This window comes from Crinia signifera, chromosome 11, assembly GCF_055691185.1.
Source record: "Crinia signifera chromosome 11, ASM5569118v1, whole genome shotgun sequence".
NCBI classification, from domain to species: domain Eukaryota; kingdom Metazoa; phylum Chordata; class Amphibia; order Anura; family Myobatrachidae; genus Crinia; species Crinia signifera.
Genome location: NC_139227.1, coordinates 125,154,423 through 125,171,212, shown reverse-complemented (window position 1 = coordinate 125,171,212; position 16,790 = coordinate 125,154,423). Strand labels below are relative to the sequence as shown.

Below are 16,790 nucleotides of genomic sequence, written 5' to 3'. Positions count from 1 at the left end.
CCGGAACACTCCGTGATCCGCAGAGTTCTGTGAGTCAGGAGAAATAGCTGCAACCCTGCACGACAGATGCTATCCGCATCCTGCAAGCTAATGACATGATTTTTCTATGAGGTCTAATGATCTGTCATAAACACATTACTCTTTGTCCGGAGGGTATGAGGTTTATTAGGGAGGGCCGAATTACAGACGTAATAGGGGGATTACAGTGTAGCTGCAGAGCTTTGTTGAATCATTTTTACAACGCTGTAAATGTTAATATACAAGTGTAAGTCTCACATGACCGTGTCACCTGGTGCCCGCCTCTTAACGTGTGACTGATCCGCTGGAATAGGAAGATGTACGACACAAGTGTAAGCCTCACATGACCGTGTCACCTGGTGCCCACCTCTTACTGCGTGACCGATCCGCTGGAATCGGAAGTTGTACTACACAAGTGTAAGCCTCACACGACCGTGTCACCTGGTGCCCGCCTCTTACTGCGTGACCGATCCGCTGGAATAGGAAGATGTACTACACAAGTGTAAGCCTCACATGACCGTGTCACCTGGTGCCCGGCTCTTACTGTGTGACCGATCCGCTGGAATAGGAAGATGTACTACACAAGTGTAAGCCTCACATGACCGTGTCACCTGGTGCCCGCCTCTTACTGCGTGACCGATCCGCTGGAATAGGAAGATGTACTACACAAGTGTAAGTCTCACATGACCGTGTCACCTGGTGCCCGCCTCTTACTGTGTGACCGATCCGCTGGAATAGGAAGATGTACTACACAAGTGTAAGCCTCACATGACCGTGTCACCTGGTCCCCGCCTCTTACCGTGTGACCGATCCACTGGAATAGGAAGTTGTACTACACAAGTGTAAGCCTCACATGACCGTGTCACCTGGTGCCCGCCTCTTACTGTGTGACCGATCCGCTGGAATAGGAAGTTGTACTACACAAGTGTAAGCCTCACATGACCGTGTCACCTGGTGCCCGCCTCTTACTGTGTGACCGATCCGCTGGAATAGGAAGATGTACTACACAAGTGTAAGCCTCACATGACCGTGTCACCTGGTGCCCGCCTCTTACTGTGTGACCGATCCGATGGAATAGGAAGATGTACTACACAAGTGTAAGCCTCACATGACCGTGTCACCTGGTGCCCGCCTCTTACCGTGTGACCGATCCACTGGAATAGGAAGATGTACTACACAAGTGTAAGCCTAACATGACCGTGTCACCTGGTGCCCGCCTCTTACTGTGTGACCGATCCGCTGGAATAGGAAGTAGTACTACACAAGTGTAAGCCTCACATGACCGTGTCACCTGGTGCCCGCCTCTTACTGTGTGACCGATCCGCTGGAATAGGAAGATGTACTACACAAGTGTAAGCCTCACATGACCGTGTCACCTGGTGCCCGGCTCTTACCGTGTGACCGATCCGCTGGAATAGGAAGTAGTACTACACAAGTGTAAGCCTCACATGACCGTGTCACCTGGTGCCCGCCTCTTACCTTGTGACCGATCCGCTGGAATAGGAAGATGTACTACACAAGGCATTACTTAAATATCCTTTTTCATTGGACACAATTCGACCTCAAACGATCCTTGTAATGTTCTGTACTTGAAGTGCTTTCTGGCTGGAGGGGAGTTATTGGGTCACTTGGGGGTCAGTGTGTCCCAACATTTCCTCATTCTTACTGCATATCTTCCAATAAATCTCCCAGGGCTGCTTCTGATTCCTATCATTTTCTAAAGATCTCATCTCAAGACTTATTCCACCGCCCTCCTCCCAATCGATATAAGCAGCAGATGTCCCGTCCATAACTAATGAGCGCCGAAGGGGTTGCATTCAGACAATTGCAGTAAATCAGCGTAGACTGTTCTATCAGCTTCTGTGTGACTTCCTAGGCCCTGTAGTATAGGTCTTACATCTGTGCATATTACACCATGCACATTTCCACGTGACCATTAGTCTGTCATTTGTCCCATGTGGCCTCCGATCACTGCACCCTACAGATCACACCGTTACCAGATGACGTACGGTGATTGCAGCACTGACTACCTGCTACCCCCGGGGTATCTCCGGCTCACATAGTGCTACTGTTGCCATTAGCGTAGTCCTGACCGGTGTCGTCAGAGGAGTTGCTGAGGACCTGGACATCTAGCTGGAGGGTATAATGTAGTAGTCGCTGCAGACAGAGAACCCACTGGGGTATCTCCCTAGTGCGTGATCATATTGTCAGTACATGTATGCTGTTCCCGTTCCTTTCCCTGTGTATTGTGGAATATGTTGGTTCTATACACAGAATATGTCCTAATACCTGAGACACGTAATTAGTGAGCATTCATTTCAGCCGTCCTCATAAAGGAGGAGCTGGGAGAACATGTTCTTAATACTTGGCATTAGCAGACTCCAGGACACTTGGCTGTAGCTGGTTTTGTTTTTTGATATTTTACTGGCGTGTTAATCAATTCACCATACCATATACTGTCAGAAGGTGGTGACTCCGCCATTAAACAGCTAATGTACGTTTTGTTTTTACTGCATATGAATCCTAATAGGTGTCAGCCGTTCACTTGTGAAGGACAAAGCCATTTAGGAGCCGATTGCCGCAGGAGAAGGTACCTGGAGGCGAGGACAAAGTCAGTGGTGTAAGCAGTCTGTGACCTCAGGTGCCTCACACGCAGCGCAGAACACTGTATATTGGTCACTCAGTGACCCGAGCCCAAGGGTCTGCCAGCAGTAGCAGCAATGCCCGTTATTGTGCAAGCTTGTGGCAGTGCGGTTTTTTTAATATGTATGACAATAGCAGTGATGCCCAATGAGGTGTGACCGCTGTGCCCAGTGTGATGTCCTGCACTGGCAGCGGTGCACAGTGTGATAAGTGTTCATTATTATGCACAACTGTGGTAGTGCTGCCCATTCATATGTACAGCAATAGCGGTGATGGCCAGTACTACATATTGCAGTGGGAGTAATACCAAGTGCTGTGTGGCAGCGGTGCCCAGTAAGGTGTGCTGCAGCGGCACCCAGCGAGGTGTGCTGCACTGGTTCCCAGTGAGTTTTAGTATGCTGGTGCCCAGTGAGATGTGCTGCAGTGGTGTTGAGGCCCTGTGAGATTAATGGTAGTGGCAGGGATGCCCAGTGACATAGGCAGCAGCAGCAGCAGCAGTGATGCCCAGTGAGATGTTCTTCAGCGGCTGGTGATGCCCAATGAGATGCGTGGTGGTGGCACCCAGGGAGATGCACATCAGTAGCGGTGATGCCCATTAAGAGACACATGACTGGAGGTAATGCCCAGTGATATACGCAGTCATGGTAGAGATGCCCAGTGTTGTGTAATGGTATAAGGCTGGGGTAGCCAACCCTAGTCCTCGAGAGCTACCAACAGTGCATGTTTTGCAGGTCTCCTCACAGAATCACAAGTGAGCTAATTAGCTCCATCTGTGGATCTTTTCAAATGTGTCAGTGATTAATGAGTGCGGCTATGCAGCAGCTAGGTTGTCTGGAAAATGTGAACTGTTGGTAGCTCTCGAGGGCTGGAGTTGGCTACCACTGGTATAAGGCATGCCAGGTGTTCCAGCTCATCCCAGTTCAAAAGTTGGGCATGACCTTATAATGCCACAAGGCCCCCATCAGTCACTATTGCTCCCATCCCTGACCCAGTGACAAACTGAATGTGGACAGCGCATGGTGCTGAAATCTTGAGGCCGCCCCATTGCACCACACAGTGACCATATACCATGTGATACACATGCATATAATAACATCCACTGTATGTTCTCGCAGTCACCTGGAAATTACACTTCACAGGGCTGAGCTTTAGGAGTTCTGTGCTGACTGCTATAGATTCCCATACTGTCTGTTACTGCAGAACTTACAGTACAGTGGCCTGGGTACGCTAGTGTGGTGCTAGGCTCTATACCTACTGCTGGCTGTTCCCACTCACAGAGACTGCATGCGGGTCTGCTTGGTAGGTCAGTGTGTGTCACTGCCTGTACCCCAGTGTGTGTGTGTCACTGCCTGTACCCCAGTGTGTGTCACTGCCTGTACCGCAGTGTGTGTGTCACTGCCTGTACCCCAGTGTGTGTGTGTCACTGCCTGTACCCCAGTGTGTGTCACTGCCTGTACCGCAGTGTGTGTGTCACTGCCTGTACCCCAGTGTGTGTGTGTCACTGCCTGTACCCCAGTGTGTGTCACTGCCTGTACCGCAGTGTGTGTGTCACTGCCTGTACCGCAGTGTGTGTGTGTCACTGCCTGTACCGCAGTGTGTGTGTGTCACTGCCTGTACCGCAGAGTGTGTCACTGCCTGTACCGCAGAGTGTGTCACTGCCTGTACCGCAGAGTGTGTCACTGCCTGTACCGCAGAGTGTGTCACTGCCTGTACCGCAGTGTGTGTCACTGCCTGTACCGCAGTGTGTGTCACTGCCTGTACCGCAGTGTGTGTCACTGCCTGTACCGCAGTGTGTGTCACTGCCTGTACCGCAGTGTGTGTCACTGCCTGTACCCCAGTGTGCGTGTCACTGCCTGTACCGCAGTGTGCGTGTCACTGCCTGTACCGCAGTGTGCGTGTCACTGCCTGTACCGCAGTGTGCGTGGCACTGCCTGTACCGCAGTGTGCGTGGCACTGCCTGTACCGCAGTGTGCGTGGCACTGCCTGTACCGCAGTGTGCGTGGCACTGCCTGTACCGCAGAGTGTGTCACTGCCTGTACCGCAGTGTGTGTCACTGCCTGTACCGCAGTGTGTGTCACTGCCTGTACCGCAGTGTGTGTCACTGCCTGTACCGCAGTGTGTGTCACTGCCTGTACCGCAGTGTGTGTCACTGCCTGTACCGCAGTGTGTGTCACTGCCTGTACCGCAGTGTGTGTCACTGCCTGTACCGCAGTGTGTGTCACTGCCTGTACCCCAGTGTGTGTGTGTCACTGCCTGTACCCCAGTGTGTGTGACTGCCTGTACCCCAGTGTGTGTCACTGCCTGTACCCCAGTGTGTGTGTGTCACTGCCTGTACCCCAGTGTGTGTCACTGCCTGTACCGCAGTGTGTGTGTCACTGCCTGTACCCCAGTGTGTGTGTGTCACTGCCTGTACCCCAGTGTGTGTCACTGCCTGTACCGCAGTGTGTGTGTCACTGCCTGTACCGCAGTGTGTGTGTGTCACTGCCTGTACCGCAGTGTGTGTGTCACTGCCTGTACCGCAGAGTGTGTCACTGCCTGTACCGCAGAGTGTGTCACTGCCTGTACCGCAGAGTGTGTCACTGCCTGTACCGCAGTGTGTGTCACTGCCTGTACCGCAGAGTGTGTCACTGCCTGTACCGCAGTGTGTGTCACTGCCTGTACCGCAGTGTGTGTCACTGCCTGTACCGCAGTGTGTGTCACTGCCTGTACCGCAGTGTGTGTCACTGCCTGTACCGCAGTGTGTGTCACTGCCTGTACCGCAGTGTGTGTCACTGCCTGTACCGCAGAGTGTGTCACTGCCTGTACCCCAGTGTGCGTGACTGCCTGTACCCCAGTGTGCGTGACTGCCTGTACCCCAGTGTGCGTGACTGCCTGTACCCCAGTGTGCGTGTCACTGCCTGTACCGCAGTGTGCGTGTCACTGCCTGTACCGCAGTGTGCGTGGCACTGCCTGTACCGCAGTGTGCGTGGCACTGCCTGTACCGCAGTGTGCGTGGCACTGCCTGTACCGCAGTGTGCGTGGCACTGCCTGTACCGCAGTGTGCGTGTCACTGCCTGTACCGCAGAGTGTGTCACTGCCTGTACCGCAGTGTGTGTCACTGCCTGTACCGCAGTGTGTGTCACTGCCTGTACCCCAGTGTGTGTCACTGCCTGTACCCCAGTGTGTGTGACTGCCTGTACCCCAGTGTGTGTGACTGCCTGTACCGCAGAGTGTGTCACTGCCTGTACCGCAGAGTGTGTCACTGCCTGTACCCCAGTGTGTGTGACTGCCTGTACCCCAGTGTGTGTGACTGCCTGTACCCCAGTGTGCGTGTCACTGCCTGTACCGCAGTGTGCGTGTCACTGCCTGTACCGCAGTGTGCGTGTCACTGCCTGTACCGCAGTGTGCGTGTCACTGCCTGTACCGCAGTGTGCGTGTCACTGCCTGTACCGCAGTGTGCGTGTCACTGCCTGTACCGCAGTGTGCGTGTCACTGCCTGTACCCCAGTGTGCGTGTCACTGCCTGTACCCCAGCGTGTGTCAATCTTGCAGCAGTTGTGCGCCGTTTCCTGGGCGATCGCATTGTATTAGGACATAGTGGAAGCTGTTATGTGGCATTAATCCTGCTGAAGTCTGGATATATCCATGATGCGTAATCTAAAGCTTCAAAAAGTGATACAACAGAGTGATTAACAAACCAGCCAATCAGCTCCCACCTGTCATTTTTCAAACCCAGCCTGTAACCTTGCAGTTAGCAGCTGATTGTCTGGCTATCTCTCCCCACTTTATCACTTTCTGAAGCTTCATACATCTGGCCCTATAAATGTACGTTCGGTTGCTGTGACACCTGACTCCCGTGTAATTGTATACTGTAGCTCGGTAACTTTTTCATGTCTCCTATTTTGTATTTGTTCAGATTGCGCAAGATGTTATTATGTCTGATATCTATCTGTCCGTCACCATCCCCTTGTGTTCCAGCATCTACTACGCTCAGCCACAATGACTGTTTCCTTCCTACAATTAAGCCTGTATGGTCAGGAACGCAGCACAGGTCCGTGACCCCTGGAAATGACCTGTGCACATGCGCAATCCCTGAGCGATGTCTGAGGTCACTTTATCCAGGATTACCTGGCCTGTGGCTCATCATGCAGGGAGATGAGAGCGTGGTAATTGGCTCAGTGCTTCTGTTGTTGTTGATGCAGCGAGCGCCTCGGTTTCCAAACTTGACTCCTGCATGTAATTTCCGATCCGCTCTCCCATGTGGAGTTCTCCCGGACCCAGACATAGATTCCCTGGTGCTGTCTGGCAGTGGCGTGTTACACAGACCCGCAGCTCTTCCCAGCCTTTGTCCCCTCTCATTGTCTCACTGCAGTAGGTCAGTGCTGATCTCAGAGCGAGGTATACAATGCATTGTGTTCTTCGCCCTCGCTCAGTGGGATGCACCGAACGTGGTAAAGTGCTGCTATCTATTCTCCGTTCTGACACCCTTCCACGCTTATTTGTCTGTATGAGGCAATGACATCCTCCGTGCTGAGAGTCTCAGGAGGGACTATCTCCGCGGACCCTCAAGGTCATAGATCACCGAATACCTTCACAGGAGCCATCTGTGACCAAGAGCGGAAATAAAAGGTTCCACCTGCAGCCTTGATCTTCATTAGCTGATAGGAGCGATTTGCAGCATTGGCAATAAGTTGTTCTAGTGGCTTACAGCCAGGAGGAGCGCTCTCTCGCTCTCTCTCTCTCCCTCCCTCGCTGTCTGTCTCACGGACTCTGAGCATTGTGTGTGCTTCTATCCACAAGGCACAGCACACCTCTGCTCCTGCACATCTCCCTGTGTGTGTTACCCGCTGTGATGTCACAGGGGTGTTGGCTATGGGTCCTAGCAGGATGAAGTGCTTTCTGCAGCCTGGAGAATTGGAATACACTTTGCCGGTAGCTGTATAGAGGGGTCACTGGCTGCGCTCGGCTTCCCTCCTATGCAGCAAGCTGCCTTTCACTAGTGGGATGTAACCATGTGTACAAAGTGGATTTAAAAAGCCGGAGATCATGTGGAACCCTGACTATTCAAACTTAGTCCCCCGCGTGGAGTATCCGCTGTACCAGGTGTCGTGCAGGTGTGTATCTCTCTCTCTTTCTCTGCTTCGCAGCATTATCCGCGTTAACTCTTTCATCGCCCTCCCAGCCAGCAGCTGCAGGACAGGATGGAGGCAGAAGGTGTTGCACCTGGGAATGTTTTTGTGGATTACTTTCAGCCTCAGTTTTGGGGCAGCTTCAGCAGAGGTTATTCTGCATAAGAAATCTGCATTGCATCCCAGCTTGGCACGGTGGAAGAAAAGCTTATTCTGTACATTAGCCAGCACCGCTCGCTGGCCTCAATGTTATTGATTGCAGGATTTTGGGTGGCTAGTCGCTACAAGGGCTGCCAAATGCACTCGATATAACTGGCACCTTGTGTACACAGCGAATTGTACCGGTGTCATTGTACAGTACACACTGAATGTTGGCGCAGGAGGTGTCTGTAGTATACAACTTTTTGCTGGACCCACACACAGCTCTGTGCACACCTTGTGTACACAAGGGATACGCACCTGCAAGCATTACAGCACTTGTGGCAGATCATTCCTTAACCCCCCCCCCGTGTGTCTCTATTTCTGTTCCACTTGTTCTCCCGCATAGTTGTCGGGTTACACCGAGCGGTAATAGTTTCAGGTGTAAGGCACACCTTGGAGGAAGGAATGTGGGAGATTGTGCAAGGGGAACGTTCCACAGATATTACTCGTTCCCAGGCTGGTTAATGATCATACCGTGTTGCAGGTGATCTGCTCTTTGTGTGCAGGCTGCTGGTACAGATGTATGCTAGGGGAATGGGTCTTATACTGTAGTGTAACCGCTTACCCTCTTGTCTGGTGGGGACTTCATTTAAATCAGGACTTCTCAAACAACGGTCCTCAGGACCCCACACAGTTCATGTTTTCCAGGTCACCTGGTAGGAGCACAGGTGCATTCAAAGATACACAGGTGGAGCTAATTATGTCACTTGTGATTCTGTGAGGAGACCTGCAGAACATGCACTGTGTGGGGTCCTGAGGATTGAGTTTGAGAACCTGTGGTTTAAATGATTTTGTAGTTGCTTGACATGTATTCTATAGTTTTTCATGGTGATATATCCACTAGATCTTGTGAAGCATTCAGTCACGTCCCTAACTTCAGCTTTGAAGAGGGTCATTTCATTGCTTACTTTCTAAGGTTGACAATGAATTGTCACACGGTTGCTACGGTAATTTAACATAACAGGGGCTATATAAATAACTAGCTTTTAGGTATGTACTAAGCGTGAATTGCACAAATAATGGCTTGTGTTTCAGAAGCTCAAACTTAGTTGTCATAAATGATCTCATTATACAGCCAGAGGCTGAAACCATTACGGAGAGAGCAACCTGCTTCATTTGTGTAATGCCGCGGTCCTCAGAATCCCAAACAGGTCACGTTTCACATGTCACCTGGCAGGTGCACAGGTGTGACCCATTACTCCCTGACATAGTTTAAAAAGATCCACAGAGGGGAGGGTTATTTATTTCACTTGTGAATCTGTGAAGAGATATGGAAAACATGAACTGTTTGAGAACCTTTGTTTTAGAGAGTCATTATTGACCTTTATAATGATCTGTTCCATGTACTTCTGACCTCCTGCGAGCTGCACCTTTACACCTTACAGAACTTCTGTGACTCCCAGACACATCTATATATCTACCTCTTAGATAAGTTATGTGCTGAACAGCTTTATATACCTGTCCGAGAACTGCTGTATACACTTCCATAGTTACCACCCACACTAAGTCCCTGTCATCTGTACACACCGTTAGTGAAGCACTAAGTCCCTGTCATCTGTACACACCGTTAGTGAAGCACTAAGTCCCTGTCATCTGTACACACCGTTAGTGAAACACGATATCACTGTCACCTGTACACACCTGATGAAGAAGCACTACATCATTCCCACCTGTACACACTGTTAGTGAAGCACTAAATCACTGTCACCTGTACACACCTGTTAGTGAAGCACGATATCACTGTCACCTGTACACACCTGTTAGTGAAGCACTAAATCACTGTCACCTGTACACACCTGTTAGTGAAGCACTAAATCACTGTCACCTGTACACACCTGTTAGTGAAACACAATATCACTGTCACCTGTACACACCTGTTAGTGAAGCACTAAATCACTGTCACCTGTACACACCTGTAAGTGAAGCACTAATGACTGTCACCTATACACACCTGATGGGGAAGCACTATATCGTTCCCACCTGTATACACCTCCACAGAGAAGCTGTGTACTGCTCACACCTGTATACACCTCCTCAGAGAAGCTTTGTATTACTATCACCTGTATACACCTCCTCAGAGAAGCTTTGTATCACACACACCTGTATACACCTCCTCAGAGAAGCTTTGTATTACTATCACCTGTATACACCTCCTCAGAGAAGCTTTGTATTACTCACACCTGTATACACCTCCTCAGAGAAGCTTTGTATCACACACACCTGTATACACCTCCTCAGAGAAGCTGTGTATTACTCACACCTGTATACACCTCCTCAGAGAAGCTTTGTATTACTATCACCTGTATACACCTCCTCAGAGAAGCTTTGTATTACTATCACCTGTATACACCTCCTCAGAGAAGCTTTGTATCACACACACACACCTGTATACACCTCCTCAGAGAAGCTTTGTATTACTCACACCTGTATACACCTCCTCAGAGAAGCTTTGTATTACTATCACCTGTATACACCTCCTCAGAGAAGCTGTGTATTACTCACACCTGTATACACCTCCTCAGAGAAGCTTTGTATTACTCACACCTGTATACACCTCCACAGAGAAGCTTTGTATTACTCACACCTGTATACACCTCCTCAGAGAAGCTTTGTATTACTCACACCTGTATACACCTCCTCAGAGAAGCTTTGTATTACTCACACCTGTATACACCTCCTCAGAGAAGCTTTGTATTACTATCACCTGTATACACCTCCTCAGAGAAGCTGTGTATTACTCACACCTGTATACACCTCCTCAGAGAAGCTTTGTATCACTCTCACCTGTACACACCTCCACAGAGAAGCTGTGTATCACACACACCTGTATACACCTCCTCAGAGAAGCTGTGTATTACTCAAACCTGTATACACCTCCTCAGAGAAGCTGTGTATTACTCACACCTGTATACACCTCCTCAGAGAAGCTGTGTATTACTCACACCTGTATACACCTCCTCAGAGAAGCTGTGTATTACTCACACCTGTACACACCTCCACAGAGAAGCTGTGTATTACTCACACCTGTATACACCTCCTCAGAGAAGCTTTGTATTACTCACACCTGTATACACCTCCACAGAGAAGCTTTGTATTACTCACACCTGTATACACCTCCTCAGAGAAGCTTTGTATTACTCACACCTGTATACACCTCCTCAGAGAAGCTTTGTATTACTCACACCTGTATACACCTCCTCAGAGAAGCTTTGTATTACTATCACCTGTATACACCTCCTCAGAGAAGCTGTGTATTACTCACACCTGTATACACCTCCTCAGAGAAGCTTTGTATCACTCTCACCTGTACACACCTCCACAGAGAAGCTGTGTATCACACACACCTGTATACACCTCCTCAGAGAAGCTGTGTATTACTCAAACCTGTATACACCTCCTCAGAGAAGCTGTGTATTACTCACACCTGTATACACCTCCTCAGAGAAGCTGTGTATTACTCACACCTGTATACACCTCCTCAGAGAAGCTGTGTATTACTCACACCTGTACACACCTCCACAGAGAAGCTGTGTATCACACACACACCTGTATACAACTCCACAGAGAAGCTGTGTATCACTCACACCCGTATACACCTCCTCAGAAAAGCTTTGTATCACACACACCTGTATACACCTCCTCAGAGAAGCTTTGTATTACTATCACCTGTATACACCTCCTCAGAGAAGCTTTGTATTACTGTCACCTGTATACACCTCCACAGAGAAGCTGTGTATCACTCACACCTGTATACATCTCCACAGAGAAGCTGTGTATCACTCACACCTGTATACACCTCCACAGAGAAGCTGTGTATCACTCACACCTGTATACACCTCCATAGAGAAGCTGTGTATTACTCACACCTGTATACACCTCCTCAGAGAAGCTTTGTATCACACACACCTGTATACACCTCCTCAGAGAAGCTTTGTATCACACACACCTGTATACACCTCCTCAGAGAAGCTTTGTATTACTATCACCTGTATACACCTCCTCAGAGAAGCTTTGTATTACTGTCACCTGTATACACCTCCACAGAGAAGCTGTGTATCACTCACACCTGTTTACACCTCCTCAGAGAAGCTGTGTATCACTCACACCTGTATACACCTCCTCAGAGAAGCTGTGTATTACTCACACCTGTATACACCTCCTCAGAGAAGCTTTGTATTACTATCACCTGTATACACCTCCTCAGAGAAGCTTTGTATTACTCAAACCTGTATACACCTCCTCAGAGAAGCTGTGTATCACACACACCTGTATACACCTCCTTAGAGAAGCTTTGTATCACTCTCACCTGTATACACCTCCTCAGAGAAGCTGTGTATTACTCACACCTGTATACACCTCCACAGAGAAGCTGTGTATCTCACACACCTGTATACACCTCCTCAGAGAAGCTGTGTATTACTCACACCTGGATACACCTCCTCAGAGAAGCTTTGTATTACTCACACCTGGATACACCTCCTCAGAGAAACTTTGTATTACTATCACCTGTATACATCTCCTCAGAGAAGCTTTGTATTACTGTCACCTGTATACACCTCCACAGAGTGTATCACTCACACCTGTATACACCTCCACAGAGACGCTTTGTGTCACTCACACCTGTATACACCTCCACAGAGACGCTTTGTGTCACTCACACCTGTATACACCTCCACAGAGAAGCTTTGTATTACTATCCCTCGTATACACCTCCTCAGAGAAGCTGTGTATTACTCACACCTGTATACACCTCCACAGAGAAGCTGTGTATCACTATCACCTGTATACACCTCCACAGAGAAGCTTTGTATTACTCACACCTGTATACACCTCCTCAGAGAAGCTTTGTATCACTCACACCTGTATACACCTCCTCAGATAAGCTTTGTATCACTCACACCTGTATACACCTCCACAGAGAAGTGTTGTATCACTCACACCTGTATACACCTCCACAGAGAAGCTGTGTATCACTATCACCTGTATACACCTCCACAGAGAAGCTTTGTATTACTCACACCTGTATACACCTCCTCAGATAAGCTTTGTATCACTCACACCTGTATACACCTCCTCAGAGAAGCTGTGTATTACTATCACCTGTATACACCTCCACAGAGAAGATTTGTATCATTCACACCTGTATACACCTCCACAGAGAAGCTTTGTATCACACACACCTGTATACACCTCCACAGAGAAGCTTTATAACACACACACCTGTATACACCTCCACAGAGAAGCTTTATAACACACACACCTGTATACACCTCCACAGAGAAGCTTTATAACACACACACACCTGTATACACCTCCACAGAGAAGTGTTGTATCACTCACACCTGTATACACCTCCACAGAGAAGCTTTGTATCACTCACACCTGTATACACCTCCACAGAGAAGCTTTGTATCACACACACCTGTATACACCTCCTCAGATAAGCTTTGTATCACTCACACCTGTATACACCTCCACAGAGAAGCTTTGTATCACTCACACCTGTATACACCTATTGGAGAAGCTCTTTGCCACTCACACCTGTACACACCTATTGGAGAAGCTCAGTGTCACTCACACCTGTACACACCTATTGGAGAAGCTCTGTGTCACTCACACCTGTACGCACCTATTGGAGAAGCTCAGTGCCACTCACACCTGTACACACCTATTGGAGAAGCTCAGTGTCACTCACACCTATTAGTGAAGCTCAGTATATTGAGACAGCAGATGTGCTACACCTCTAGTTTCTGTTCCATACAGGTATAAATGACCATTGTTTCACCAGTATCCCACGGAGGCCATTCCTGCAGAATATATTTTGTAGGAAAATTGCTCAGTAGCTATAGAATTGAGATGTGTGCACAGTGACAATCCTTTCCTTCCTGCACACATCCGGGGGTTCCCATTACAATGCTGCTCAGGTGTCCTCCGGTGCATGTGGACCATCTACGATTTCCACAGCGCCGAGATGAAGAATGGGCTAGCTCTGGCAAGTGCACTGATGACGATTTACCCTCTAGTCTATAATTTAGCACCATTACGCGCACCATCGCCCTGCCAGCAATCGAGTTTGAGGACCCTCAGAGGATTTATGTGAAAGGTCTCCTAAGCACACCTGTTCCGCAGGCTAATATTTCTGTCTGAAATCTCATTAGCATAGATGTGTGCGCTGGTACAGAGGTAATTTATTTTTAATGCACTTTGTGAGAAAGGAGGCAAAGTATTCACCATGATTTACTGCTTGCCGTTTCCGAACGAGTCTGACTAATGCAGCTCCCAGCAGTACTGCACTGTCACAGTATACCTGTCCTTGAGTAGGTGTTCTTCTGCGAATCATCCTGGATTATAATCCTAATAGCCTCACAGATTAGCAGTATACAAGAGCGATGTGTTTTTAAAAAGAAGTAAATCTTCTTCCATCCCTTTCTTGTATCCAAGACCTCATTTCATAGAAACAATAGCGCATTATGGAGTAAAGATTCAGCTGGAGCAGTAACCGTACGTGCATTTATCGTGGCGCGGGTATAAACCTCTGATATGATATCTTGGTACGCTGGTTGAGAATATCGTCAGCTGTTCTGTTCTGTATCCTATATAAAGATATGTCTGTAGACACAATACGCCAATAGCTAGACTCATTACGCCAATGCTTCACGAGACGTCTCGCCCGAGTGACCCAACAGTTCCCGTGCGACTCTGCTTTCACACAGCAAGTTTTTCAGCCAAAAATGCGTCTTCATTGCAAACCGATGCGACAAACAGCTTTTACAAGATTTATTTAAAACGCTTGTATATTGTGAACGATTAAATGGGTCGAACCTGAAAGTTGCAGCCACTACATTGTACTACTTTGTATATAGATCGAGCCTCCGATCAAATTAATCAATGCGACTGGGACACATTTTTGGCTGAAAGATATTTAGCTCAAGCGGAGTCCCACAGAACCTGGCGCGCTGAGAAGGATGGCTTGGCGCATCTGCAGCAACAGTGTGTTATTGTTGATACACTATTTAGCAGAGGCTCCTGGGATAATTAGAACCCAACGCGTTTCTTGGTGAAGGGACTGCCTCACTTCTGATTTCATAAGTGGTGAAATATAGTGTAGTCAAGTCTTCGCCTCTGTATTGTGTGTAACTCGTGTTGCTGTGAGGACTTGTGGTAGCACATTGTTTGACACGGTCCTGCCATGAAAGTGACGTATCACCCAGAGGAACCTGTTTTTGTGTTTGCGGGTTAGGGGCTGGAAGAAACTCAACTGTCTTCACGTTTCCTCTAAGGGAGAGTAAATAATTACTCTCCTTATATCTGCACATCCTGGGAGAGATGATATAGGAGGTAGAACTAGGAGCATTGCAGAGTTATGTGGGCCTGATTCTGGTTCACTTGCAAATTCTCTCTCTAATGGACAAAACCATGTGCAGTGCAGGTGGGGCAGATGCAACATGTGTAGAGAGAGTTAGAATTGGGTGGGGGTTGTACTTCAAACTGATATCTACTGTATATTGCAGTGTAAATATAAAGTAGCCAGTATTTATTTTGTACTGCACCGTGCTCCTGCGTATTACACCAACACTATGCTTCACCCAGCTACATGTACTTGTACACTGCACAACAATCTCCATTACACAGCACTGTATTACACTATGCTCCTACATATTGCACAGCACCACAATCTCCATTACATAGCACTCTATTACACTATGCTCCTACATATTGCACAACACCACAATCTCCATTACACAGCACTGCATTACACTACACCAACGCTGTATTACACTATGGGCATGATTCTGGTTCTCTCTAATGGACAAAACCATCTGCTCTGCAGGTGGGGCAGATGTAACCTGTGCAGAGAGAGTTAGATTTGGGTGAGTTATTTTGTTTCTGTGCAGGGTAAATACTGGCTGCTTTATTCTTACAATGCAACATAGATATCCGTTTGAAGTACAAATTCCACCCACATCTAACTCTCTCTGCACATGTTACATCTGCCCCACCTGCAGCACACATGTTTTGTCCATTAGAGAGAGAATTTGCTTTTGCAATTGTTCCAGAATCAGGCCCTGTGTCTTTATGGACCAGTATGAGTTATCATGTTGTGTGTACGGTGAATTACATTTGCTTTATAGTTCCATTCCCTACTAGGAATTCTGTTAAAGACTTGAACACATTTGTTACGGTCCAGTTTGTGCTGTGTACACACGCCTGCGCTAAGTGGATGCGTTGGAATGAGTGCCCAACGCTAACGCGGAGGGAGTATGCACTAAGCTTTCTCTTGTATGTTCCATCCAGTCCTGAGAGTTTGAGCTATTGTATCACTGCCAATCGCTGTTGTGTCGCTGCTAATCTTATCCGCCAAACAATTCCCAATTCCGAGAACATACCAAGAGTAATCTTCTAATAACATTAACCCAGTTGCTGGGCTCCTCTGGCAGATACTTGGTTAATGCTGTAATGTTTTCCCCCCTCACATGATTTATTTTAGGTAAATGTATCACAGAGCGAGAGAACTTATCAGCACCCAGATATGACCTTTGATCTTCCTGGAATGACATCCAATGAGCGTTCACACACAACTGTCACTGCGAGTTTGCCTCGTTCTGCTGCAACACAAGTAGAGGAAGGTTTAAAAAAAGTAAATGTGACCGTCTAGAAGTTTTTTACTTCTATAACTAAAAGGGAATTACATTTGGGGGTATTTATATAGCTGCAGCATTTTCTGCAGGGTGTCTGAAGCTTGTGAACTAAGAAATATATTTTTGTACAAGGAAATGGGAAGAGGGCAACAATGGCAAGGAAAACATACAAACCCCGTACA

General features: G+C 48.0%; 1 protein-coding gene and 1 long non-coding RNA gene across 7 annotated transcripts in view; one reads left to right on the top strand and one right to left on the bottom strand.

Moving 5' to 3' along the window:
• The window catches only part of PLEKHA7 (pleckstrin homology domain containing A7), a 218,600-nt gene that overhangs the window by 89,828 nt on the left and 111,982 nt on the right, over positions 1-16,790 (top strand). The window contains exon 1 of one of the 6 annotated variants that reach the window (XM_083164697.1): positions 7,382-7,753. The exons of the other annotated variants lie outside the window; for them this stretch is intronic. Coding sequence (XP_083020823.1) covers positions 7,686-7,753 — 68 coding nt within the window. The 5' untranslated portion in view covers positions 7,382-7,685. Of the gene's footprint in view, positions 1-7,381; positions 7,754-16,790 lie in introns of those variants that run through there. 6 annotated transcript variants of the gene reach the window in all.
• LOC146045685 (uncharacterized) lies at positions 142-7,388 on the bottom strand. The gene is made up of 2 exons (XR_014465560.1): positions 6,768-7,388; positions 142-2,612 (listed from the first exon to the last, which is right to left on the bottom strand). It is a non-coding gene; the product is annotated as an uncharacterized LOC146045685 (long non-coding RNA).